General features: G+C 45.4%; 1 protein-coding gene across 5 annotated transcripts in view; it reads left to right on the top strand.

The window, feature by feature from the left end:
- Positions 1–27262, top strand: part of EXOC6B (exocyst complex component 6B) — a 306373-nt gene that overhangs the window by 118244 nt on the left and 160867 nt on the right. For all 5 annotated transcript variants that reach the window (XM_061583690.1, XM_061583686.1, XM_061583689.1 and 2 more), the window contains exon 7: positions 23976–24149. In XM_061583690.1, the coding sequence (XP_061439674.1) occupies positions 23976–24149 (174 nt within the window). The remainder of the gene's footprint in view (positions 1–23975; positions 24150–27262) is intronic.

Raw genomic sequence — 27262 nt, 5'->3', positions numbered from 1 at the left:
CCATAGGGCTGGTGGCACACAAGGGTTACACCAGAATGTTTCTGGTACTCTGTTATTTGTGGCATGTGATCCATGATGGTGGTTTCAGAGAACCAGATGATGATCTAGTAGTTATGGTTATGCCATGCCACACATTGACTTTGAATATATACTAATGGTGGCCATAGGATTGTGATTCTGTGAATGAATCAAAACATCATTTGTCCTGGCTCCCAACCAGAGAAGCAGACTGGGGACCTGAAGGTTGGGGTTTTACTGAGCTTTATTCCAGAAGTCAGCATCAGGCATTCTAGGCATGATTCAGGATACAGAACATGAGCAGACTAGACATATCTCAAAAGCAGGGTAGCCATCTCTCATAAACAGACTAAGCTTCTCTCAGGATACAGACTAGGCAAAATGGAGGCAACAGTAGACCACATATCGCAGGATATAAACTAGATATATGGAGGCAATGGCAGACTGCTGTCACAACACCTTAATCTTGTCTACCCATTCTAAATATAAGAGGCAGGCAGGCACATACGTGTCTGAGCATTCTCTAGTACTTTCTTGCTTTAGCTGCAAGGTAGGGCTCCTTCAAGGAGCTGAGAGCATTTTCTGAAGCTGCCTTTCAAAATCATAAATTCAGGCTCTGACAAACTGCTTTCGCTTTCCTCTCTCTGGACAACTCCAGATTATTCACTAATTGTTATCTTTTCAACAGCCAGGACTTCGCTGGGTGCCAATGAGGGAATCTCGTCAGTGACAAGGTGGGGCGATGGGCTACATTAACTTCACTAAACTCAGAGTTGCCAGAGGCTTCAGGAAGTATCTCACCAGACTCAGAGCTACCAGAGATTTCTGGAAACATTTCTCCCGTGTTTTCTCCAACCCCACCTGTGACATCTGTAATTCAGTCTTCATCCTCTTAATCTTCCTAAAGGTTCTCCTTGGGGCCCATGACCACTGAGTTGCAATCTCAGTTGGTGTTGGCTGCTCAGTGTCTTCAGAAGGCAATTGGGCTTCTGTATACCAGCTTGCCCACTAGATGACCTTTGGAGCTGGTTGGGAATGATCATCTCTGAAAATGTCAGGATGAGCTTTTTCCTCCATCTGCAGATGGTTAATTACAAGTTCACACAATGTATTGTCAGAGGGCATCTGGATTTGATTTCATCCTAAACAGAAGTAAATGTTGAGAACATATTTTTCTACATCCAGTTTCACTTGTTGTGGATATTTGGCATAGTTTGTAACCCACATCTTTGGGATTTCGATTAGGGTTCCTGGTCTGAGTGCCCTGTGACCACGCTACAACTTTTTTAAGAGAAAAAAAGTGCCCTGAAGGTTGCATAGTAGAGACTTTTCCTTGTGCAAAACATAAAAGCACTCTGTGTTTTTTTAAATTGTAACCATATTTTTCATTAAAATCAGTTGGAGCCCCAATAAACAATTGACGATGAAAATTTTTCCAAATGCTTGCCACAGTGGTGTTTCTATATATTTTTTTAAGTTGTTTGAAGGAGAAAATCTTCAAAATACACATCTTGGCTTAAATAAAAAAACACCCTGATCTAGTAAATCAGAAAAATGTACATGCATTTAGCTCTTTATTACAATATAATTAAAACCTACTGTGTGTATAAGTGCAAGAGTATATTTGCAGGAGTGTCTGAATTCTTCTGCATTATGATTTATCATGTGAACTTCTGTTTTTTATCTGTTTCAGTTCCCTGTTGGGAAGTCAGCACAGGGGGTGAGGCCAGTGTGGTGGGTACACATTTCTACTTTTGTGTGCTGTTTGTATGTGTGCTTGTGCGCTGATGCACAATGCATGTGAGTAGTGTGTGACACACATCTTACCACTGGGTGATCAGCCGTAAGTTGATTGTGTGGCTTGTTATAGAAGCCAAAGTGCTTTGGGAGAGGGCTTCAACTTCTGAAACAAGCCTGTTTGTTGTGTGGAACAAAGGTGTAGTAGCTCTGTGGCTTGAGCATTGTGAATGATGTGCCTGGCCCAATCTTGGAGAAGGGTTCTCCTTTCCATGTCCCCCGCTACTCTAGCCTGCAGGCAACTTTTAATGGCATGAGTGTGTGTCTTTTTGGGATGGACAGAATATTTTGCTCCAAAGGCATGTTGATGCTTTTGCCAAAGACCTCCATTGCATCCCCACCCCAAGCTTCCTGGTGAAGGTGCTTCTAATCTTGTATGATACTTGTACAAAGGGCTGATTTTATTCTATTACATTCCAGTATCTGTATGAGTGCAAAGGTGGATTTTGTATTTTAATAAACAATAATATGTTGGTTGATTGGAGCTAAAAGGGCAATGGAGCAGAGCCCCTTAGTTTGAGGGGGGAGTGGGAGAAGAGGCTGTCCTGTCTTTCCTGCACCCTTTGAGCTCTGGCATGGAGGCAGCCAGTTGTCTGGTGGGTGTGGCCAATATAATCTCTACATGCATCATGTTACATTGCAATTGGTTTTTCATGGGGATTAAACCCCTTCCAAAAAAAAAGGGTTCATGAGCAGGAAAATTCCATTCCTGCTGATGGAGTTTTTCTGAGCAACCTCTGGGGCCATTTAAATATCAGGGCAGAGCCCTGTGACGGCTGCTTTTCTCTTGAGTGGCTCTTGCGTAGCTGGGTGATATGCCAATTATAGAATCAACGTCTTTAGAATCAGCCTCTGCCCACACGGGTCATTTAAAAACTACCCTAGGGCTCAGCTTCCCAGGAGCCACTCATGGAAAAGTGCCCTCACGCAGCAAAGGAATAACGCACAGGGCCTCTCTGTAAAATGGATGCAAATCGGATGCTCTGCCACTGAGCTATGGCCCTTTCCAGATAGGAGGTGGGCAAGAGCATGGTAAATGCACACACTGAAGACCTTCCGGCCAGACAGTGCACCTGCTGTGGTTGACATGTTTGCATCACAGAAATGAGTCCTAGCACTGCTTCAAGGAGGATGAGTGGGAAGGGAAAAGATCAAAGTTGTTCAAGGGCAGCTTTTTAGCAGTCCTGAGACTCTAAACCAAGCAGATAATGTGGAAGAAAAAAAACATTTTGATTGCGTTGTTTTGTTCTGACTCCCCATATTTGACATAGAGAATATCCTTCCACTCTGCAATTTTCTGATGGATGAATATATTTCTATAATTACACAGCAGCTGATGTTGTCCTCTTTTATGAAGATCCCATATGTAGATCAGATTACCTCAGGAAGAGGGACGTTTTCTTGCAATGCCATGGAGGACAAAGGTTTGGTGGAAATATTAATAATGGAATCTGACCTTATTTTTAAGCCTGGGCTAACAGAAAGTTCTGAGGTGAACAGGAGACCTTGTTTTTCTGAAAGAAGATGAAGTTGACCATGAAAGCTGCTCCAACCTGTGGTACTGATTGGTGATACTTGAGAACAATCTTAATGGTGCTGGGGGAATCCCTTTTCTTGATGAAGAGTTGGCATTTTTCTTTGATGTGCTTCCACCAACTCTTGTTAAACCTTCCCAGGCTAAATTGTGTACCTCTGTAACTTGGCTTGCTCCTTAAGAACATAAGAACATAAGAAGAGCCTGCTGGATCAGGCCAGTGGCCCATCTAATCCAGCATCCTGTTCTCACAGTGGCCAACCAGGTGCCTGGGGGAAGCCCGCAAGCAGGACCTAAGTGCAAGAATACTCTCCCCTCCTGAGGCTTCCGGCAACTGGTTTTCAGAAGCATGCTGCCTCTGACTAGGGTGGCAGAGCACAGCCATCATGGCTAGTAGCCATTGATAGCCCTGTCCTCCATGAATTTGTCTAATCTTCTTTTAAAGCCATCCAAGCTGGTGGCCATTACTCCTTGAGACAGAGTGGCTACTGAACTAGCAACCCTACGCAATTCTTCCTGAGCGACTGTACTTTCTAGCAGGTAATAAGCTTGTGATGGGGGTGGGGCTGCCTACAAATAATTAATTCATTATTTGTTGTTTATCTTGTTCTCACACTTGAGGCTGTTGTTCCGGGCATTATCAAATATAGAATTTACAATGGGTCCTTAACTGAAGATGGATCATAGAATCATAGAATAGTAGAGCTGGAAGGGGCCTGTCAGGCCAATCAAAGCATTCCCGACAGATGGCTGCCCAGCTGCCTCTTGAATGCCTCCATGGCTTAAAAGTTGGAGAAGGAAGAGGAGAAGCAAAGAGAAAAGAAATATTGGGATAAATGTAGCTATAAGAAACAGGAAAATAGCTAAACAGGAAAAGTGAGGATTTTAGGAAGAGATTTGTAAAATGAATGTCAGATGGTTTTTGCTTCTGTGACCTGTAAGGGAGGGCGAAAGTCTGAGTAGGCATTGATCTTCGTGGGGCTACAACACTGGAGGCATCTGGCTGGCTCATTATGTAGGCAAGATCCATAATCCTATCTTTTAACATCAGGACATCCTGTGAGGCTGCACGTATTTGCTAAATAAAACACCCAGGAGTTCCCTTCATGCAAGTAATGGACATGAACAGCTATGTAATGTACACAGTCTTACTTGGGAGTTGGATGGTGCTGCACTTGTGTGCATTTATTGTGTGCAAAATTCTGGGTTATAGTCCTTGCCTCACATACTGTGCCAAGGTGAAAGTTTCCCTTTCCTCCATCAGTTCTAACTTGAGAAGCTGACAAACATTCTCCAGTTGATCATCAGCAGGTATTAGTTCTGGCTGTGGATGGAACTTTCCCTTCCTGCACCTCTTGGCTGTCCAACGTAGTTGAGTTCAGCACCTGCATTTGAGATGCCCACCTGGGCTCCGTGTGTGCCATTCACTGGAGGGCATCCAAAGAGGCAAGAACCACCAGCACATGCGAGGTTTATGGCTCATGAATTATAACTGGAAAAGTGGAGGGGTTTGACTTGTGGTACTTTCAGAGTCATGCTTTTGTCCTTATTACATCTATATTGTGTAGGTCTCTTTATTAGTTTCCATAAAATTGTTCCCAGTCTGTGTTGGAATTGCTTTTTGATATGTTTTAAACCTTTTTTTAAAAAAAAGATGTTTTTAAAGCTTTTTTAAAAGATGTTTTTAAAGTTAATATATTTTAAAGTCTGTTTTTATGATGTTTTAAAGTGTTTTTAGTGCTTTTGTTTGCCGCCCTTGGCTCCTACTGGGAGGAAAGCTGGGGTATAAATCTAATTAATAATAATAGAATTATCCAGTAAACTTAAAATGAAAAAAAAGAAAGAGAATAATAGGAACCAGGCAAAGTCTGCTGAAAAGTGTACTTGATGAAATATAGTCCATGGTGTTTTTCTTCCAATTGTGTTTTATAGCTGAGAGCCACATGCAAGATGGTTATAAAAATTTTACTAGACAGAGGTAGACAGGCTAATTTTCAAATGGCAATTTCTGAGGGGGAAGTTTGTTTTGGTATTTTGTATATAGTTGCCAATTCGACAGTCTTTAAATACAAGTTAACACCTGGATGTCTTGAGTTTAAAAGTAAGTGAGGTCAAAGACACCTGTACTAAGCTTCTTGAAATCCTGGAATGAATTACTCTGTCAGAAAGGAAAGCACTAACAATTGGTGGTGGATTTTTTTGGTAGTGGCTGGCATTTTAAAGAGTACTTTCAAACACGAGACTTTTTGAAGAACATGGCATGATGTGTCAAACTCTGGATATTCTTCACTATTATTTATTTCATTTGTGGATCACTTCCTATGAGGCATCTCAAAGTGATTTCACAATACAGGAAAAAAAATATAAAACAAGTGCATATCTAAAAACAATTTCAAATCCAGTCCGTATACCAACTGGGAAAACTATCTCCGCTTAGAAGGTGTGTTGAAATAGAGGTTTTCCATCAGATGTGGAAGAAACAATAGAGACGGTGCTTGTCTCATATACAGTGGGAAGGGAGCTCCAGGTTTTTAGGGGCCACCACACTAAAGGCCCAATTCTGACATTGTGTGTACTGGACCTCCTGATAAGGTGGTATCTGCAGGAGGCCTAACCCTGCAGAGTTCAGTGGTCCGTTAGATATATAAGGGGTGAGGCTGTCTTTTAGGTATCTTGGTCCCAAGGTATATAGGGCTTTGTGTACTGGCACCTTGATTTTAGCTCAATAGCAAATTGGCAGCCAGTGCAATTCTTTCAGCAACACTGATAGCAACACTCTGCCCCAGTGAGCATTTGAGCAACCACATTTTGCACTAGCTGCAGCTTCCTGGTCAACCTCAAGGGCAGCCCCACATAGAGCCTGTATCAGTAATTAATTCTGAAGGTTACCACCCCATTGATGACAACAGTCAAGTTATCCTGGTCTAGAAACAGCCATGGGTGTCTTACTAGCTGAATCTGGTAAAAAGCACTTCTAGCCACTGAGGTCACCTAAGTCTCTTGCTACAGAGATGGATCCAGGAGCAGCCCCAGGCGATGAACCTTCAAGGGGAGAAACAAAAGCATGCAAACAACTCCTGAAAAGGTTTCTGCTGTACAAAAGGATGTGTCTAATGGGGTTTAATCAGTGTTGTTTGTTTATCTTTTGGGGACTTAGAGCTTCCCTGCTGCCAGATCCTTTGTTGTACAGGTCTGAGTTACAGAACCCTCAAAAAAGCAATGGAGTCCAGTCTCCTTCTCTAGGGACCTAGGAAGCTGCCTTCCGCTAAGTCAGGCAGTTGGTCCATCTAGTTCACTGTGGTTTATGCAGAGTGGCAGCAGCTCTCCAGGTTTTCGCACAAGGGTCTTTCCCCAGACTTACTGGGAGATGTGGGGATTTAAACTGGGCGAGTTTGTACATGAAAAGCATGTGCTGTGCCAGTGAGTTACGACCTTTCCCCTCAGCCTCCGATGCACGTCAGCCCCTTCTGATCTTGCCTTCCACAATCCAAACCACTGAATGCCACCAGAGGGCAGGATTAGTACAGTTTCCCTACCCGAAGCTATCTTCACAGCTGTTCAGAAGGTTTTTTCCCCCTCAGGGTCAGGTTTTCAAATAATTTTTTTTGTGGCACTCAGAATTTGCATAATATTTAAAAATAACGATGAGAAACAAGGAAAAACAGAAGCAGGAAAAACATATTTGGAACACTATCCATCTCAGTATACATCTTAAATGGCCTGTTTTCCAATGAAAGGGTGGCAGTCGCATCAGATGACACTGAATATTAAAAATGTCTTGAGATATTTTTGAGACTTGGGGATCTTTCAGTTTTCTTGTTGGTTTTGATCCATCTCTAGTCAGCATTTGCAAGTAAAACAAAATCCAAACTTACCGGTAACTTGGAAACTGGATCACATTTCATCTCTTGCCTGTTTTTAGGTTCCTGTTTATCTTGTTCATCATGTCTTTAAATATTTCATTTAAAATCGAAGATACACAAGAAGTTTTACACATCTGGTTTATTTATTTATTAATTATTTGATTTATATCCTACCCTTCCTCCCGCAGGAGTCCAGGGCGGCAAACAAAACCACTAAAAACTTTAAAACATCATAAAAACAAACTTTAAAACACATTAAGACAAAAACATTTTTAAAAACGTTTCTTAAAAAAGCTTTCAAAACATCTTCTGAGATTAAAAACATTTTTAAAAAGGTTTAAGGACACATTAAAAAGCAATTCCAACACAGACACAGACTTTATCTTGCTTTTTATGAAATTTTGCCCTAGACAGATTGCCTTGAGTCATGTCCTGTGATGGAAAGGGACAGACTCAGAAAAGGAGAATTTTGCCCTAGACAGATTGCCTTGAGTCATGTCCTGTGCTGTGATGGAAAGGGACAGACTCAGAAAAGGAGAATGCCTCTTCTGGCTTGCTTGCTAGTCTGCTCCCTCAAGGGATCCTGCATGTGGGCCCTTTGGAAGCAGGCCACCTGCTCTGTTTTCAAGGAGAGCACACCACCCTGGCATCACAATGGTGGCAGACCATGAAGAAAGACACATTTGATTGCAGAATGTGTAGGGCATATGAGATGTGGGGGCTAAAATAATACAGGCTTACCTGGCTTTATATGTCAAATGTTTCTTGGTTTTTTCTCTGCCTGAAATCTAGTTTCCTTCAGCATTAGAAGCAGTTGTCTTTTGGACGTAGTATCCATAAAGCCAGAGAATTTTTTGGGGGGGAATAGGGTGGAAATTAACATATTCATTGTTTGCATGTTTTTGAGAAGGAAAAATGGAAATGGACTGCCTTCAAGTTGATTCCAACTTATGGCAACCCTATGAATAGTGTTTTCATGGCAAGCGGTATTCAGAAGGGGTTTACCATTGCCTCCCTCTGAGGCTGAGAGGCAGTGACTGGCCCAAGGCCATCCAGGGAGCTTTATGGCTGTGTGGGGATTCGAACCCTGGTCTCCCAGGTCGTAGTCCAACACCTTAACCACTAGGCCACACTGCCTCTTTTTGAGAAGGAAAGTGACTAACTTTTCAACTGTTGTAGAGGGGAGGAGGAAGTGCTTTTAAAACAGTTCCTTACTCTAGGACTGCAGATGAAGTGTTGCTGTTCTTGACAAACAAGATGCCTGCCTTTGGATGCTTCTGCATCACACCTGCAGCTGTACAGAAATGTAAAATCTGCATATAGTTTCCTTACAAGCTCATGGAGAACAGGACACACAGAGTTAAGAGAAACCAAAGTTGATCCCTAAACCAGGACACAGATTGGGGTTTCAGCATCTTAAAATGCTGAAGGCTTAGAAATTAAGTAGCACCACGTGATGATGATTGCTTGAGATGTGGAACACCATCTGCAGATATTAATGCTCATTGTTTTGAAACTGTGATAAATATAAAACTGGCTGGAGACTTTTATTTATGAAAAACAGCAGAAATGAAAGGGTCAAGAATGCCTACAGATGTTTTGCTCATTTTGTTTGGTCAGTGGTAGCCAATGTGGTGCCCCTCAACGTGGGGACCATTTTGACAACCCCGTGTTAGGTTATCTGGAAAACATTGGGCATAATGATGATATGGAATCAGCAATGAACCTTCTGACCGCATTTCTCTTGGAAGAAGATCCATCTTTAGTGGCTTCTTAGATCTTGTCACTTCTTCCCCTGTCCTCGTCCACACGTGCCACTGACTACACACATACAGGAAGAATGTGTGTATTTGGCTCTTTAACCAAGAGCTGTACACAACAGAAAACTTGGCCTCCCAATGATGGGGATTAGTGTTAAGACATGAGCCAAAGATAATCTAATGTGGTTTATCACAGAAATAAGCAAGGCCAATTAATCAGACTGGATCAGCAACTATTTGTTAAATTCAATGAACAAAAAAGCTTTTGAGTTAAAGGGTTCTATTCTGTGTGCATAATTTGGGTTGAGGTCTCTAACCTTGATGGGTGTTCGTGTGTTTAGTTGTAGTTGGCCCTGGTGTGAAGCTCTCCTTTGCCAGGGCTCTAGGATGGCTTTATTGCATCAGGAAATGGGCAGGGTGCTAAAAAGTGTTTCCTAGTGATCTTGTCTTGGTTTCTCCAGCCTCAGCTCAGTTCATCTTCCCAGGCAAAATGGAGTTACTTAGGGTCAAGAGTAAGCCGTTATGCATCTTTTGGCCATGCTTGCTGCAGTGCCTGCAGGTGAAGCCCAGTGTTTCATCTGGGGTGCAATGCAAGTCTGAATCTACAAGTATTGATCTGGGGATCCCAAGGGAGGAGTTGGAGAAATTCCACCATCTGGCAGTTTAAGCCTCTGGAGTTGTACTCTGCTTCTGGCCTCTGTGGTCTGTCCAGACGTTTTCCTGCTGTGAAAACCCCTCTCTCTTTTGAAACGGAATGCCACTGACATCACATAAATGGCAGAGGAAGAATTCAGACCAGTCCCGTGGTATCCTGAGCATGGTAGAAGGCAGGAGAGGAAGGGTTGGAGTAGAAGTGAATGAAGAAAAAAACTGCTTTGCTATGGGTGGGCGGGTGGGGGGGAGGCAGGACCTGATAAATATGTTAATGGGATTCCATAAAGGAAGCCACAGACCTGAACGTACAAGATCTGAACAAGGTGGTTTATGACAAATGCTGTTGGAGGTCACCGATTCATAGGGCCGCAATAAGTCACAATTGACTTGAAGGCATATAACAACAGAAAATTTTGCTAGGTGTTTGTACAAAACCTGGAAGTGATACAGACTCCACCTAGAGGGCAGTCAGTCTTTCAGGTAGAGAAGCCAAGTCTGCAGCCAGTGGAACAATGGCGTGGATACGTACTAGGAATGCCCTACCGGGCAGTTTATAGCAAGTTGTAGGCAATGCTATGATGAACCAAGCTAGAAAGGGCCGGGAGAATTTGAAGGAGGGAAGTGGTGACGGATGGGGGAAGCTTTCCTAGCATGGGAGAACCAAGGGGTCTCTTGCAGAATGGAAAGAAGGGGAGGCGGGACCAGGATAAGGAGCAATGAGCCAAGCGTCTTCAGGTGGTTGCTGTTAACCATGTAAAGAGCTTCAAAAGACAGCAGGAACTAGAATGGAGAAGGAGCTAGTACGTGGGAGCAGTGGGTGCAGGGGTGGATTTAGCCTCAAGTATTGTGAAGAGAAGACAGGAAGGAGGTGGGCGGAGTATAGATAAGTGGCACTTTGGCATTAAGTGTGGGAGGAAGGGTTCGAAGGCCCATAGCTCAGTGGCAGAGCACGCACTGCAAGTCAGAATTGGGTACCTGCTGTGGCCCTCCCAATGTTGTTGGACTCCAACTCCCACCAGTCCCAGCAGCCACATGGCCAGTGGTCAGGGATGATGGGAGTTGTAGCCCAACAACTTGTGGAGTGTGGGTTCTCTGTCCCTGCTGTAAATACATAAGCTCCCCAATTCAGTCCTTTGGGTTGTGGGTAGCAGGGCTAGGAAAAACCTCAGGCTGTAGAATCGGAGAAAACAGTTTTGGGCTAGGTAGATAATATTGCTGCTAATTAATATTAACATAACTTTTGCAAAAAGCGCGCACGGAGGGGAGACCTGGAGAAGGGCCTCAGAAGAAGATCTAAGGTAAGTTCACATCGAGAGGCGTTCCAGAAGATATTGGAGCCCTGAGCCATTAAGAGCTTTATAGGTTAAAACCAGCACTTTGCATTGGGCTTGGAAGTGTACAGGCAGCCATTATAATAGGAACAGGTTTGGTGTTACATGCTCTGTTTGCCTTGAATCCATCAACAATCTGGCAGCTGCATTCTGCATTAATTGAAGCTTCCAAACACTGAGGCCACCTGTGGCTCAAGCGACAGCAATGGATCCAGGAGAACTCCAAACTCTGAATCCGCTCCTTCAGAGGGAGTGTGACCCCATTTAGAGCACGCCACATAACATTCAGCCAGTCAGAGGAACCACCCACCAACAGGCACTCCACACCACTGAGGCCATCTATACCTCAAGCGACAGCAGTGAATCAAGGAGAACCAGCAGCATCAGCATCTCAGTCATGTCTGAATTAAGCCTCAGTTTGTTAGCCTTCATCTAGTCCATTGTCACAACCAAACACTGGTTCAGTGCATCCGCTGCCTCACCTGCAGAAGATGAAAACGAGAAATAGAGCTGCCTGTCTTCAGCATACTGATCACACTCCAAAACTCCTTATGACCCCACTCAGTGGTTTCATGTCGATGTTAAACAACATGGGGGACAGAACCGACCTCTATGGGACCCCATACTGGAGAACCCACAGAGCTGAGCAGTGCTCCCCAAGAACCACAATCTAGAGCCATCCATGCAAGTAAGAACGGAACCATCACAAAGTGGTGCCCCCAACACTCAACTCAGACAGTCGCCCCAGAAGGGTACCATGATTGGTGGTATCAAAAGCCACTGAAAGATCAAGGAGGATCAATAGAGTCATACTTCCGCTTTCTCTGTCCTAATACAGGTCATCGTACGGGGCGACCAAGACAGTTTCTGTACCAAACCTGGGCCTGAATCCCAGCTGAAATGGAATTAGAAAATCTGTGTCCTCCAAGAGTATCTGGATATGTTTGGCAACCACCCTCTCGAGAACCTTGCCCAGAAAGGGGATATTTGCCACTAGTCTAAAATTATTAGGAACTTCCAGGTCCAGGGAAGGCTTCTTCAGGAGTGGTCTTACTACTGTTTCCTTCAGTCAGCCCGGGACCTCTCCTTCTTGGAGAGAAGCATTAATTAGCTCCCTGGCCCATCCAGCTGTCCCCTGCTTGCCAGATTTTATCAGACTGAAAGGGCAAGTGTCCAAATCATGTGGTTGCATGAACCCAACCAAATACCTCCATGTCCTCAGGGCGTAACAACTGAAATTTCAGACACCCCTCTTGGATTATTAGCTTCGACAGTGGAGCTCAAATCCTGGTGGATGGCAGTGATGTTATCTTCAAAATGCTTAGCAAAAATGTCAGAACTGGTTTTAGATGACTCTACCATCTCCCAAGGGCTGTGGGCTCCTACTGGGAGGATGGGTGGATATAAATTTAATAAATAAATAAAATATGTAACATACTTTCAGCCACTCTAAACAGCTCTGCTGGATGGCAAGCTGAGAGTGCAGCGGAGGTGGAGGACTAAGTTTTCTTCACTGCCTTCACTGCCACTGAGGAGGCTTGAATGTGAGCATGTACCAGCCGATTTCATTCGTTGAGGTTTTTTCTCCACCTGCGCTCGAGCCATTGCTTCATCACGCTTAGCTCCATGGAGCCTTCTGAGTTCTGCCTGTTGGGAGAGGATGCTCAGAGGCCATCTTCTTGGTATTTATAAGCCACTCTGGGAGCCTTTTTTCAACTGAAGAGCATGATGATGGTATTGATTGTAAGTCTCTTTGGGTTCACTTTTGTGGATAAAAGTGACTAACAAATTTATAACAAGTAAATAAATGAAGAAGAAAAACGTTAAAGCAATAAACTTGCCATCCATTGTGGATTGGAAGTGTCACTTCCCCCCCTTGGGACTGCGACTCTCAGCCTGTGCAGAACCACCTTTAGTTTCTTATTTTAAGATGCCCCTTGAGGTCAGCTTCCTGCTGCCCCCTTTTTGGCGAGCTTTGTAACTCTTCCCCACCCCCTTGTACAAATTGCCCTGCTTGATCACTAGCTAATGACTCCTGATGGTCCTTATGTGTGGCTGGATTTTAGTTAAAACTTAAACCAGAAGCCATGTCAGTGTGTTGAGTTTACACCTTGCTGTAATAATACTCCGCTTATCTAATCTTGGAGAGATTTTATAACTTTCAAATGCGTCTCTGGCAGAGGGCCAACTGCACTGTCGTTTTTTATTAACTTTCTCCTCCTCTGCAGCTAGCCTGCTTTCTGTAATATTATTTTAAGGAATATGTATTCCATTGCAAGGGATACTGTGAAACAGTATTTTAAAGTTCTGTGTCTCAGTCCATTAGAGGGCTCTATAAAACAATTGTGGCAGCAGCAAACTCTCGGTAACTAATCAAAACCACTGACAAGAGGTATAGTGAGCTTTCAGCCCTCGTAAATCCTCCTCCTTCTCCTCCATTGCTGCCGTGCCTTATCTCCTGGCTCATCAGGAAAGAGCCAATTAGCTGCCCAGATTCAGAGTAAACTTTGTCGATGGGATCAGTGTGTGGAAGTGAGGGGAGAGCGGAGACATTTGCTTGCACTCAGCACCGCAAGGCCAATAAACCAGGAGTCCTTCCTGCCTAGCTTATTAAAGCCATTTCTTCTGGTGAGAGATCAGAACAAGGGAACTAAAGGAGCTGGCAGCATTTGATCATGAAGCCCAGTTTGGAGCCAAGCACTGAAGTGTGGTTTGCAACAGGGCTGCGTTTGGCTACTGCCCGGGTGTTGGGCTTGTGTGCCAGGAAACAGGGAGAGTTCAACTAGTTGGAGGTTGGAGGCAGTGTGCATTGCACCCATTCATAGTAAGGGCCCAGGGCAAGCAGCGTGGCAGTCTAGACATACTCTGCTTTCCACGGACCACTTGGCACCTATCAAGTCAGTAGTTCTGGGCTTCCTGTATGGGAGATACATCCTTTAATTCCAGCTTGTCCAGATTAACTCTTCTGTCTAAGAACATAGGAAGAACCTAGTATATCAGACCAAAGGGGCCCATCTAGCCCAGCATATTGTTTTCACAGTGGCCAACCAGATGCCCCAATGGGAAGCTCACAAACAGGACCTGAGCACAGGAGCATCCTCCCCTTGTGCGCAGTTTCCAGGAACTGGTATTTAGAATCATGTTGCCTCTGATCACGGAGGCAGAGCATAGCCATCATGGCTAGTAGCCCTTGTGGCACCGCCCCCTGCTCTGCATGAGAGGCAGGAGCTGGAGCCGTGCGTAAGGCGCCTCTCCTGCCTCCCCTTGTCCCATGTGGGGAGCGCATGCACCTCCTTTTCTTCCTGCCCACTGGTTTCTTCGCTGAGGCTTCGCTGGATTTAGAGGGCCGAGAAGCTCCGCCTTTGATGCTAAAACTGGCCTGTGAGTGGCCGCAAAGAAATTGCCCAGGCTATTTCAGTCCATCATTCATGCCAAAAGGACCTACCGTGAACTGCTTCTGCTTAGTAGCCATTGCTAGCCTTATCCTCCATGAATTTGCCTTTTAAAATGGCACTTTCAAAGCCATCCAAGTTGGTGGCCCTCACTGCCTCCTGTCGGAGGGAATTCCATAGCTTAACTATGTGCTGCGCGAAGAAGTGCTTCCTTCTGTTTGTCCTGAATCCTCTGCTTACTGTGCTGGCTACGGGTTGGGCACCGGGATGTGCAAGTCTGTGCATTTCTTGTGGCTTGTGGGCTTTTTCATGCTGCTGGGCTGCCTCATCCCTGGTTTTGGTTGATAACCCTGATTTCAAACTCTTCCTTGAAAGTTAGTATTATGGCCTTGCCAAAGTCTTTGACTTGATCCTGACACCTTTCTCTTCCTGCACCCTTGCCGTCTGTTGCCGCATCCAGAATTCAGCTAATAAGCTTGATTATGGCTTGACATCATGCCATTTCTTGATGATATGTGGCAGTGAATTCTGTGGGTGAATTGCATACTGCATGCTCTGTTGTTTGAATCAGTTCTCATCCTGTCATCTTTGCCTTGTGAATTCTCCCTTGTAGGGTTTGGAAAAGAGTGAGTGAGAGCTTCTCTGATGTTCTGGGGGTCCCAGAGTTATTTCCACCTCTATTGAAATGAGCATCATGTTCTATGCCAATATTTCATATATCCTGCCCTTCATCACTTTCATGATCCCAGGGCAGGTATCATGATAGCAAATTATGAATGTAATACTTTCAGTTTTTCTATTTCTTTTATTTTAAATACATTTTGTAAAACTGAATAAAATTTACATATTTAAAAATTGAACTATATAATCACGAAATACTACACTAAGGCTGGATGGAAATGGCCAAGAGGAATGCATTTTGTAAAAACCCACCTCTCAGAAGCATGACCCCCATTTTGGAAATTGTTCAGGGGAGCATGCATTAGGGCACAAAGGATGACGCTGCATAGCCAAATCTGAAGGTTTCCTGATGGCCCCATGTAGCCTTTTCAGCGTCAGAACAATGCTTCCTGCACGTACTCTGATGTGTCTTTAAGAACATAAAGAAGAGCCCTGCTGGACCCAGACAAAAGGCCCATCTAGACAGGATCCTCTTATTTATCATCATTTATTAAATTTATATCCCACCCTTCCTCCCAGTAGGAGGCCAGGACGGCAAACAAAAACACTAAAAACCACTCTAAACCATCTTAAAAACAGACTTTAAAATGTATTAAAATGAAACACATATTTTATTTAAAAAAGGTTTAAAAACATCTTAAAAAGCAATTCTAACACAGTGGCAAGCCTGATGCCTCTGGGAAGCCCACAAGCTTGGTGATGATGTCATACAGTCAAAGCTGTGTAACTCCCAAGATACCACCAAATGGCCTGTGTGACCCTTGATTGTCTCAGAAGCAAGCCACTGTCAGATCAAACACAAAATATTGCCTGTGCTGCAGACCCAGGAAAACATCAGCTGCAAACAGGCAGTGAACTTGAAGCAGAAAAGTTATGTGAGTGAGTGTGGTGGTGGTGGTGGAAGTAGTGAAATGTTTTATCCCCAAGCCCCCATCACCTCAATTTTTTTCTAATAAAGAGAGATCCTGCCTGCTTCCCTCAATTGGCTCCAAAAAATTTGAGTCCTGCTCGGGTAGTAAGGCTTTTTGGGGGGGAGGGGATAGAGAAAGAGAGAGAAGAGGCTGGCTGGCTGGCTAAGAGGTTTCAGTAACCCACCCATACTAGTTTTTCTTTGCTCGGCAGACAGAGTCTGCTTCCTCCCATTACCTCTGTCCTCTTCTGTTTAGAGGGCCAGGAGCTGCCGTAGAATGCCAGATGATCCACATTAGTGCTGACAGCCCCAAGAAGGTCTCTTGAGGATGCCAGGCAGAAGATTACTTTGGGCTTTTGAAGGATTGTTTCAGCTCAAACTGCCAGGGATTGAACTTCGGGCTGTTTGCTTGCAAACTGTGTGAGCAACAGTTCCTCCCCTGCAGGGTTGTGGCTTATGTTCCCAAACTAGGGCTGACCCTCAACTAGCATTGGGTATGAAAATAACCATGTATGGAAGGGGATGAGAAGGCCGTGGTTCAGCCACCTCCCTGTGTTATTACTCAAAGCCCAGGAACCAGGCGGGGCTCTCTTTACACCTTCTGTCTACTTGCAGAGGACAATAAAAGGGGTGAGGGCTCGAGATGGATTGCCCCTCTGCAAGACGGCTGCTTTTACCCAATAGTAAAAAATGTGCTGGCTTTCATGTAAACCACACCAAAAGGTAAAGGTTTTCTGGTCCTCCTCCCTCCTTGGGTTGCTTCGATTTCTAAGGGTGGGATGGAGCATCACCTGGGCTTTGATGTGGTTTCCAAGTGTGCCTCTTCATTGGGCTCCTTGCAGATGCCTTTATGCAAAACAGAACGTTGAGAATCGAAATGTGCCTGCTGGGCAGGTCATTTTTCTTTCTTTATGTGCAGTGTCAAATATAGTGCGGAGCGCTTTCTCCTCAAAACCATAATGGTAAAGAGATTGGGGGGGGTCCAAAGTGGTCAAAAAAGCACACTTCCCCAAGTCTTCTAATAATAATTCCATCCAAATTGGTAGAGCTGAAAGTGTGTCTGTCTGTCTTTGCTTAGAGGCTGGGTGGTCTGTGCAATTTCATCTGCTTAGTTTTGGCTCTGGGATCTCCTTCCATGGATGTTTTTTGAGAAATGGCTGTAGAGGAATCTGTCACCTGCTTCTGATACTGAATTGCAAGTCTCAGTCATGAGGACACAAACCATCTGTTATGCAGTGAAGTCTTCATTTTGGAGGGAGGCAAGATGGTGGGCTGCTTGGTCATGGCTACTGTGGAGATTTATAGGAATGCCACTGGGGCACTTGCGTTCTGTAGGCCAAACCTGAAGGAGGTGTCCTGTGTCTTACTCAGGGTATGGTCTGAAGGCACACGAGGCCACCGCCTTACTGAAGCTAAGCAGCTCTAGATCTGGCCAGTGCCTGGATGAGCGATCACCTGGAACCACATTTGTGCCACTGTGGGGTTCCATGATGGCAAAAAGGCTATAAATGTAATAGTGTGTGTGTATGTGTGTGTGTGTGTGTGTGTGTGTAAGATCATGCAAAATAATTAATGCTATGGAACTATGCTGATGGCTTTTAAGGAAATGGATATATAGTTATCAAGGTGATTTTATTTTATTTTATTTATGAAATTTCTGTCTCATTCTTCATCACCAAGCATTCCCAAGGCAGATTACATAATAAGAGCAGACACACACACAATAAAATTAACCACAAAAACATTAAACAGGACAAAACAGCATTAGGAGTTTATCTAAAGATTTTTAATTGACTCATTCTCAGAATTGCATCTTCCATCCCCACATTGGCTCTTTGGGCTGAGTCTGAGCAGGAAGAGGCTTTGTGGCGTAAGGGGTGGGAGTCTTTGGGAAAGGTGTAGGTTGGCAAAATCCATCTTCTGACGTTTCATAGGAGGTTTAGTGGGAAGCATGATGTATAATGTTTATTGGTTTTATCAGGCATTAAAACATAAGCTCTCTAAGGGTGTCATACAAATCAATTTAAGAACAGTGAGGCAAGAGAAAACCTATAATGAATCTTAAAAATCCATCCCAGCATAAAACCCAAGTACAAAAAGTCCAACACAGCAAAAGGCACTGCAGAACACAGGAGCTAAAAGCACACCGGAAATACGGGAGCTGAAACCACCAACCCTGACATGGGCTAAAACAAGGAGCTCTTAGAAGGCCTGAGAGTCTTAGTCTAGCATCAAAAAGACAACAATGTGGGTGCCAGGTGGGCTTCCCGAGGGAGAGAATTCCATAGCTGTGGGAGGTTCCACCTAAAAGCCCCACCCCCACCTCAGCCACCCTCTGGACTTCAGATGGAAAGACCATGTGGAGAAGGGCCACGTTGTGGTCGACATGCTGTGCACACAGCTGCCATTGGTGGGAGAGGATGTGGTTACTTAGGAGGGGGCTTCGGGAAACGGAACCAAAGGATGGTGGACAGAAAAGGCTTCTTCCCCCTGTTCCCTCCAGGCAGTAGAACGCACTCTGACCGCCGCCCTACTCTTTCGTGCTCCTTTGTTTTTTCCTTTAGAAAAGGGACGTGTAGACAGGGCAAGTTTAAACCCTTCTTTCCCAGCATGTAAAATACAACATAACCTTAGATGTAGGGACACTCAAGGATTTTGTTTGGTCTGCAGTTTTAACTGAACCAACCTAATTTGTACTTTCTGGACTAGTATGTGGATTGGAATGCAGTTGTCCTCTGAATTTTGCAAAACGTTTCTCTGCTATATAAAAAATATCAAAACGCTTGTAAGATGCATTTTAATTGTATTTGTGGTTTTATTGTGTATGTCTTGCTGTTTTATTTTCTTAAGCAGGATTTATTTAGCCTGCCCAAGGCCCACAAAAGGGGCACAGTTGGATAACTGCATGCAGCCTCTCCCTGCGTCGAGCAGCCTGTCCACCCACCCAGGTGATGTGAGGATATAATCCATCCTTGCATAGTTCCATTACCTTGTGGACAAACAGCTGTAATTATGTTCCCTGGGGTGCAAAACCCTCCAAACATCAGTTAGGTGAAACTATGCCACAAAGTTTAACTATGAGCACCCATGGAGCTGGCACTCTGAATCCCTTAGAGCTTGTTTATCTAGTGTAGTGTGACCCACCATGTTGAAATCACCTCCCAGAAGCAACTCCCTTTCTCTAAATACCTCCAGAGCACTAACTGTCTTTTCTAGGAAAGAAATTGGTTCACGTTTGGGCATTATACAGAGACAAAGGTCACGACTTTGTGCTCTAGCAAGCCCTTCACAAAAATGTTTTACCCCTCCTCGTCTCGTTGGGAGGAGATAGGAGCAAAATTAAGAGTGCTAGCCAGGAGAAGTGAGACTCCTTGCAACTTGGACAGGCTGGGCGAAGTAAATTGTGGGGGGTACCACCTGTGTTTTAGTAAGCAATTGGTATTCTTCCTGTGATGGGTTTCTTGCAAGAAGACCACATCAGAAGCATCCCTGCGTAGTGTGTGTAGTACCCTACATAGTTAACCAGAGAGGCCAAATCTCAAAATTAAGTGTGAGAGTTTTCAAACAAGTCATAATCCACAATAGGATGTTAAATAAGTTTGCAAATTGGGGCCAGCTACCTCTATGGCGCAGAGTGGTAAGCAGCGGTAACGCAGCCGAAGCTCTGCTCACGGCCGGAGTTCGATTCCAACAGAAGGAGGAAGTTGAATCTCCGGTAAAAGGAGTCGAGGTCCACTCAGCCTTCTATCCATCCGTGGTCGGTAAAATGAGTACCCGGCATATGCTGGGGGGTAAAGAAAGGCCGGGGATGGAACTGGCAATCCCACCCCATAGATACGGTCTGCCTAGTAAATGTCGCAAGACGTCACCCTAAGAGTTGGAAACGACTTGCACTATAAGTGCGGGGACACCTTTTTACCTGCAGAGTAAAACCACAAACAAACCCAAACATTGAAACCCAACATTAACAAAAGCGTCAAACACATGCACCTGAGTGCTTGAATGTGAGTCCGCCACAATGTAGGATGAACTCCCAAAGCACATTCTCTTGGGGAGTGAGATGCACCCCTAATAGAGGCCTTCCCCTCACCCACCGTGACGTGCAGTGCGGTTTTATGAGTCATAGTCAAAACACCCAGGATAACCTTGTGGAACAGGTAAGCAATCAAGGCATCTAGGAAGGGGATGGAGATTCCTCAGGGAAACCTGAACTTTCTGATATTGGAGCATGATGCGCAGCACCCGTCGGATAAAAAGTTTCTGTTCGTTTGAACCGCCGCTTCTTTTGCGCCTTTTGGGGTCTAGGTCTGCCGTGCCAGTCGAGGTCGTCTTCCGCATCAGAGCTGTCCTCAGTGGAATGTGGTGGTGAGGATGCTGACCCCAGGTTCAGAAGGTAAAGGATATTTCTCATACCCTTGTGTGCGGAAGCTCAGTGGGCTACTCCATCTGTGGTTGTCAGCAGATGAAAAGGGAAACCCCATCTATATTCAATCCCGCCTTCTGCCATTTTTCCATATAAGGGCAAAAGTTGCACCTCTGCTGAAGAGTTCCGGGGCTTAAGTTACAAAGAAGTTGAATATGCTTACTCTGCCAAGTAATGCATTTGAGGTTACGGGCTTGTTTCAAGATGGCGTCCTTAGTCATTTGCTGCCTGAATTGGAGGATAATATCTCTAGGGTTCTTGTTGTTCTGGGGGCCCTCCAGGAGGCAGCAGTAATGTCGGAATCCACCACAGCCCTCCATTGTCTAAAGTTTTCCTTAGCCAGCAAAGCAGATAGGAATGCAGGTTCTGTTGCTCAGAACATTCAGCTAAGCCGTGTACGTTCAGATTCAAATGATTCTCAACTTCTTCCAACCGAAGTGGAAGAGTAAATTGCTATGCGGTAGGAATTTGAGCGTCCCCACTTGTTTCACAACCAGATCCGAAGCTTCCCCAGCCATGTTTGCAACCTCTGACAGATTGTCTCTGACTTGGGTGACCTGGTCTTCTAATGGTTTTATAGCTGCCTTTCAGTCTGTAGTGAGGTCACTGCGGAGTTTGTCAAATTGAGCTGTCATTTCTGACAGGAGCAACGTAGCAATTGCCTCATCCTTCTTCGCCAGTTTCACTTGTTTGGCCGCCATACTTGGGCTCTCGTTGTTATTGTCAGAGAACTCTCATGCAGTTGTTGGTTCCCTCAGTTCAAAATAGGTTTTCACACTGAATTTGAGCTCTCTGTTGCATAGTTTAATCAGAACTGATACTCAGTCTGGAGTATAGAGTTGTTTAATGGGTATTTTGGCTAGAAATTATGCAGTGAGGGAAGGAGCACACTGATTATGCCTCTGTTCTCTTTGTGCAGCCTCATCACCCCCCCCCCCCCAAGGCCAAAGTTTCACAGAAGAGATAGATTCTGAACTGGGGTCTGAAATGTATTTTGTTTGTTTAATATTTATTTCAATGCATATCATCAAAATATAATCACAGGGTGGGTTACAATAAAAACAAATGCAATTTATAGAATAAAACCATCAAAACAATATCACAAGGAATAAAATAACATATGACCGCAGATACAAGACCCCAGTCCTCTACAAAAGCCAGGTATGTTTTCATTTAGTGCTGAAAAGTCACCAGTATTGGAGTGAGCTGTACCTAGGGACGGAGGGAAATCTACAGCATGTGTGCCACCACAGAAAAGGCCCTGTCCCTGCCCACTGCACTGTGGTCTTGTCCCATTGGCGGAACCACAAGAAGGGCTTCTCCTGCAGGTCTGAATGCATGAATGGGTTAGTATAGGGAAAGGCATTCCTCCTGGGTATCTGTTTCCCAAGTTGTTTAGGGCTTTAAACATTCAGGTCAATCCACTGAATTGGGCCTAGTAACATACAGGAGCCAGTGCAGTCTTTTCATGCTGCCATAATGTAGCTGTTCTGGGAGGAAGTTTAACATGGAAGGGCAGTGAGGGGGGGAGTTATTTGAGGGCAGGAGACTTTTGGATGGCTGACTGTGATGGAATCAAAAGATACAAGAGAAACTGAGGGCAGGAAGATAAGATGGAGAGAAGCTGTCAAAAGCTTTGAGGGAAGGGCCGCCTTTGGCAGGGGTGAGGGGAAGAAGGACCCAGTACCTGTGAATTTGTGCAGGCTGTGTGTGTGCCTGCCTGCCTGCCTGCTTGTATAAACGGGGGATTTGTTGTAGTAGATTCTGCTTTTTTTTGCCACTAGAGGTCAGGGCTGTGCCATGGCGCGAGAGGCTGACTGCCAAAGGGTCCCACATGGTCTCTCCATCTGGATTGAACTTGTTTTCTTACTGACTTTGACCGTTGAGAGTGCTGCTGAATTTTGGGCACAATTCCAGGCTGAGTTTGGGAATGCTTAAGTGCTCTTTGATTTCAATGGGACTCTGGTTTGCGCTGCAGCAAAAGATTGGTTTTAATTAGTATCCTGCAGTGAAAGCTCTCCCAACCCCGCCGGTGATATCAAGAATAAATTAATTAAAAAATAATATCTTCCTGATCTTGTGGCTGTTGGTCTCTTCTGTGGCTTTGAGCGAACCTGATCACACCAACCCGCATTTTATGAAGATTGCCTCAATATCAGCATGTGAAAATCTTTCACTGTGAACATCCGGGACTGATTCCAAAGGCTTGCCAGACTTCCCATTTCCCTTTGGTACCCCTCACTCTATCTCTTTGGGTGCTCATTTTACCTTTGTGGTCCTCACACCCTGCAAAGCCGGCTGTGTTTCAGGTGCAGCTGCTGGATTCTCAGGCTCTGCTATTTTTCAGTGAGGAGGAGGAGGAGGAATTTGCGCCTGCCACTGATTGGGTTTGTTCTCACGATGGAGCAAAACCTTTCTTGCTCTTGCTCTGCTGTGTGGCCACAAGGGGCCACTTTGTCTGTCACCTGGGTGTTAACTCTTCCTGTCTTCTCTGGCTGTGGTTGAATGGAATGTGGGTTGTTGCAGGGCTCCCTTTTCAAGGAGAAGCCTTTCCTCGTTTTGCCCTTGGGGAAATGCTGGGCTCAAAGCATTTAATGGCATGCCCAGTCTACTTCCATGTTGGAGAATGGGCAAGTGCAAGTGACGGAGGAGAGGGACGCAGCTTAAGCTACCCCCGCCACCCTGTTACTGCATCGTGTGCTTATTGAGGTGCTTCTGCGTGGCATCTCAGACTCTGAGGAAGAGTAGACATTGTCTCCTTAGACTCTCTCCAGGTTCGGCTTTTCAGGAATCTCTCTGTATCCTAATCCCTTTCCAGTCACATATATCCTCTGTCAGAACACACAGGCAAATTTGGGACTAGTGGATTTTCCTTTCTGTCATGAATATGGTGTTATCTAACAAGAAAATCCCTGCTCTATTTCAGGCTGTCAGTTTAGTCAGAAGGCTCAACGGCATATTTATCCTGCACCAACCCCCCCAACACATGGAATTTCCTACCCCCACAACTCCTTGCAACCTCCATCCCAAATACCTCCCTTGTACTGTGCTTCCTACAGATTAAAATATTAGGATTATAACCTAATTTGGTAAAACCGGGCGAGGGGATGGGGGGAGAGGAACCCTTCCTGCCAGGTTGCCCTTTTCATCAAGCCGAGCCTTCGGATAATCTTAGTATGTTGGCAGAAAACATTTTGCAGACGGTGTCAATCAACAGTGCACAATTCAGATTTCCCAGGATGCTGCAAGAAGAATGCTTTCATGGATCTCTGGGGTCCAGATGTGGAAGGCTTTTACTGACATGGGATGAAAAGAGGAACGTATCCAAAAGCAAAGTAACTCTTGGTCCTTAATGCATCCGGTGACAGCTGCCACATGGCTGCTAGGCCAGCATCAATGCAGCTGGGCCGTAAACCAATCAATCCGGCAAATGTGTTGGGCTTAGGAAAGTGATTTGTAAAGGAGCACCATTTATGTGATAGCCCTCTAGAGTGGGCTAGAAATGGAGGGAAGGTAAATTCCAAGATTCAGGTGTGTGGAGTTTGGTGCGTTGACATTTCTTCTAACATAGAAGTTCTCACGGACTTAATTTTCCATCTGATTCTGCTCTAGGCCCAGCAGCAGAGAAACCTGGACAATGTTGTGTCTCAGCCCTCCAAAGCTGGTGGCAGAAGGTTCAAGAAAGAAGCTTGTGCAGGTCCAGACCAGGAGGTCACAAACGTGAGCCCAATGTCCGAGCAGGATTCTGGGATATTGGATGTCGAAGATGAAGAGGAGGAGGAAGAGGCAAGTACATGCAAAGCAGAGGTGGCACACGGCTTGCCTTCTGGGAGGAAGGGCGGGATATAAACCTAACAAACAAGCAAGCAAATAAATAAATAAGGTAAGATGCCAGCCTCTCTGTGGGAAGGGCAGACAGGCTTCCCGGGAGAGAAGCAATTCCTTTGGACTGGGATTTGGGTCCTCGGGGTGTGCCATGGGTGGCTGTCGAAGCTAGGGTGATAAACCTTTGTTCTTTTGTGCCCTCTGGATAGTTGAGGCCGATCAGTTTCTCATTCCACGAGGGAAGGTGCCCTTCTCCACCCTCTCCTCGCAATTGCCCTCTGCTTGTGTTGCAGTCTGGCAGCTGCAGTTCTCTTGGCCGGCCAGGAGATGGCTGAGGAAACTGTCTTTCCAGCGCAAAGGCAGGACCTTCTCTTTCCTGAATCAACCAGTAACTGGCCGTTTATGAAAAACATAAATGGAGAACAAGGACTCTCGGCATATGTGCTTGTTCAGAGTGTAAAACGTCTCCTTAAAGTGTCCTATTTTTTAAGTTTCTAGGCTGCTGCAGAGCTGAGACGCCTTCGCTAAAGGCTTGTACAGACAGTGATAAACCCTGTGGCAGGGGTGAGGAACAGGAGCTTGCCAGCAGGCCACATCCTTACCTTCCCACTTCCAGCAGGCCACATCCTTACCTTCCCACTTCCAGCAGGCCAACTTTGACGAGTGGCCAGGACCACCCGCCTCTCAGTCACCCAGTGTCATAATGACATCAAGTGACTGACACCTGTCAAAGTTCAAAGGAAGCCACTGTAACCGCCAATCAGCGCTTACAACAGCCTCCTTTGAAGATGTGCTTTCAGCATCAATCTGCTGATTGCCGCTAGGAGGTCTTGGAGGAGTCTCTGTTGATGGCCCCTCATGGCTCAGATGCATGGCTCCTAACGACTAGAAGACATGCATCCAGTGTTGTGGGCCCAAGCCTGTGGAACTCCCTCCCAAGTGAGATTAGACGGGCACCGTCCTTGTTGAACTTCAGGTGTATGGCTGACTTTCTAGTTCCAGTGGGCATTTTAAGGTAGTGCTTGGTTTTATGGTTGTATGTATGGTTTGTTTTTATGTACACTGCTTAGATATGCAAATAATTAAGCGGTATCTAAATGTTTTAAATACATTTTAAAAATTTGACTGCAGAGGGGGGAATGCTCCTCAATCAATCAATCAATTTATTGTAGGTCACAGACCCAATAAGACAAATAATCAGATAAAAGAAAACAGTCCATAAAATATTTAAAATATACAGTAAATATAAATATAAATATGACCTTAAAATGGAACTTTACAGTTTGAAAGAGGGGACTGTCTTCCGTATTCTTGGAACTGAAAAAAGGAACTTAGCTACTAAATGCTCCTCAAAATGGAGGATTTTGAAAGAGTGGTTTGGATTCAAAGTGCTTCCTCCAGCAGAAAGGGAGAAGGAGAGGGCAGGGAGGGCTGAGAAAGGATTGGCGGTGCTGTGTTCAAGTGCTCGGTGCAGCTAATCAAGGGGGGACGTGACTGAATCCGGCCAGCAGTGGAGACCTGCGGGGGCCGTTGCGTCTGAGGAAGGGCGAGCCCATGCAGTGACTGAGAAACAGTCTCCTCATTTAGGTAGTGGTTCTTCCACCATCTCTGACTAACTGTGGCTGTCAAGGGGAAAGCAAAGTTGCACAATGAGTTCCACCCACATGTGAACTTGCATAGGGAGAAGCGGCTTCAGGGCATTCATTGTCTTGGGGTATCTCCAGGGATACAGGTGATGCAGCGTCTCCAGCTGCTCTCAAGCACTGATTTATCCACTGAGAGCACTTTTATCCTGCCTTTCCTCAGGAGCGTAGGGAGCTGCGTACACCGTGCCAGACCATCCATCGACTCAATATTGTCCACACCAGCCTTTGCCAACCTGGTGCCCTTGGGATGTTTTGGACTACAACTCCTGTCATCCTCGGCGGATGTTTTGGATTACATCCATTGTGGCCGAGAACATCTGGAAGGCAGCAAGTTTGCCAAGGCTGGTCTGCACTGACTGTCAGTGGCTCTCCAAGTCTCAAGGCCCCTTTTGCAGCTCCACCTGGAGATGCTGAGGATGGATTTGTTGGAAGATTCAGGACAGACAGAAGGAAGTACTTCTTTACTCAGCACATAGTTAAACTATGGAATTTGCTCCCACAAGACGCAGTAATGGCCACCAGCTTGGATGGCTTTAAAAGAAGATTAGACAAATTCATGGAGGACAGGGCTATCAATGGCTACTAGCAGTGATGGCTGTGCTCTGCCACCCTAGTCAGAGGCAGCATGCTTCTGAAAACCAGTTGCCGGAAGCCTCAGGAGGGGAGAGTGTTCTTGCACTCGGGTCCTGCTTGCGGGCTTCCCCCAGGCACCTGGTTGGCCACTGTGAGAACAGGATGCTGGACTAGATGGGCCACTGGCCTGATCCAGCAGGCTCTTCTTATGTTCTTATGATGTGGGACCTTCTGCATGCAAAGTATTGTGTGCTCTTACTGCTGAGCTGCAGCCCTTCACCCCATCCCCCAAGGACTGCCTTTTAAAAACCCTTGGAACCCAGGAAACTGCATTTATATCAGATCTGTCTTGCTCAGGATTGTCTCCTGTGGCTGTCTATGGCTCTCTGGGGTCTCAGGCCGAGAAAAGTCTTCCATGTTACTTACTACCTGATTCTTTTTAAACTGGAGGCGCTAAGAATTGAGGCTGGGACCTTTTGGATGCAACACACGGGCTCTCCTGCTGAGCTCCAGCCCTTCCGCAAAGGCCGTAATCGCTGCAGGTGGTTCTCGGCATGAGTTTAACTTCATTTCATGCAGCAAAACAGGGAAGGCAAGCTCTAAAAATGGTAACTGTTCCAGCAGCAGTGCCAGAGTGAAGCCACATCTCTCCCTTCCTCAAGCCACCTTCATGGGCAGACGACCCGTACTTAATAAAATAATATCCCACCTTTCCTCCATCATGGAACCTATGGCAGGGTATGCGTGGTACCCAAGCGGTCTCCCATCCAAGCATGGACCAGATCCAGACCTGCTTTGCTACAGCAAGGTGGTGGCAGCTCCATGTGCCTTCAGACCATGCCCCGGGAGAGGGTT

The sequence above is a fragment of the Rhineura floridana genome, chromosome 9 (assembly GCF_030035675.1).
Source record: "Rhineura floridana isolate rRhiFlo1 chromosome 9, rRhiFlo1.hap2, whole genome shotgun sequence".
Lineage (NCBI taxonomy): Eukaryota > Metazoa > Chordata > Lepidosauria > Squamata > Rhineuridae > Rhineura > Rhineura floridana.
This window is presented reverse-complemented; position numbering and strand designations above follow the sequence as displayed.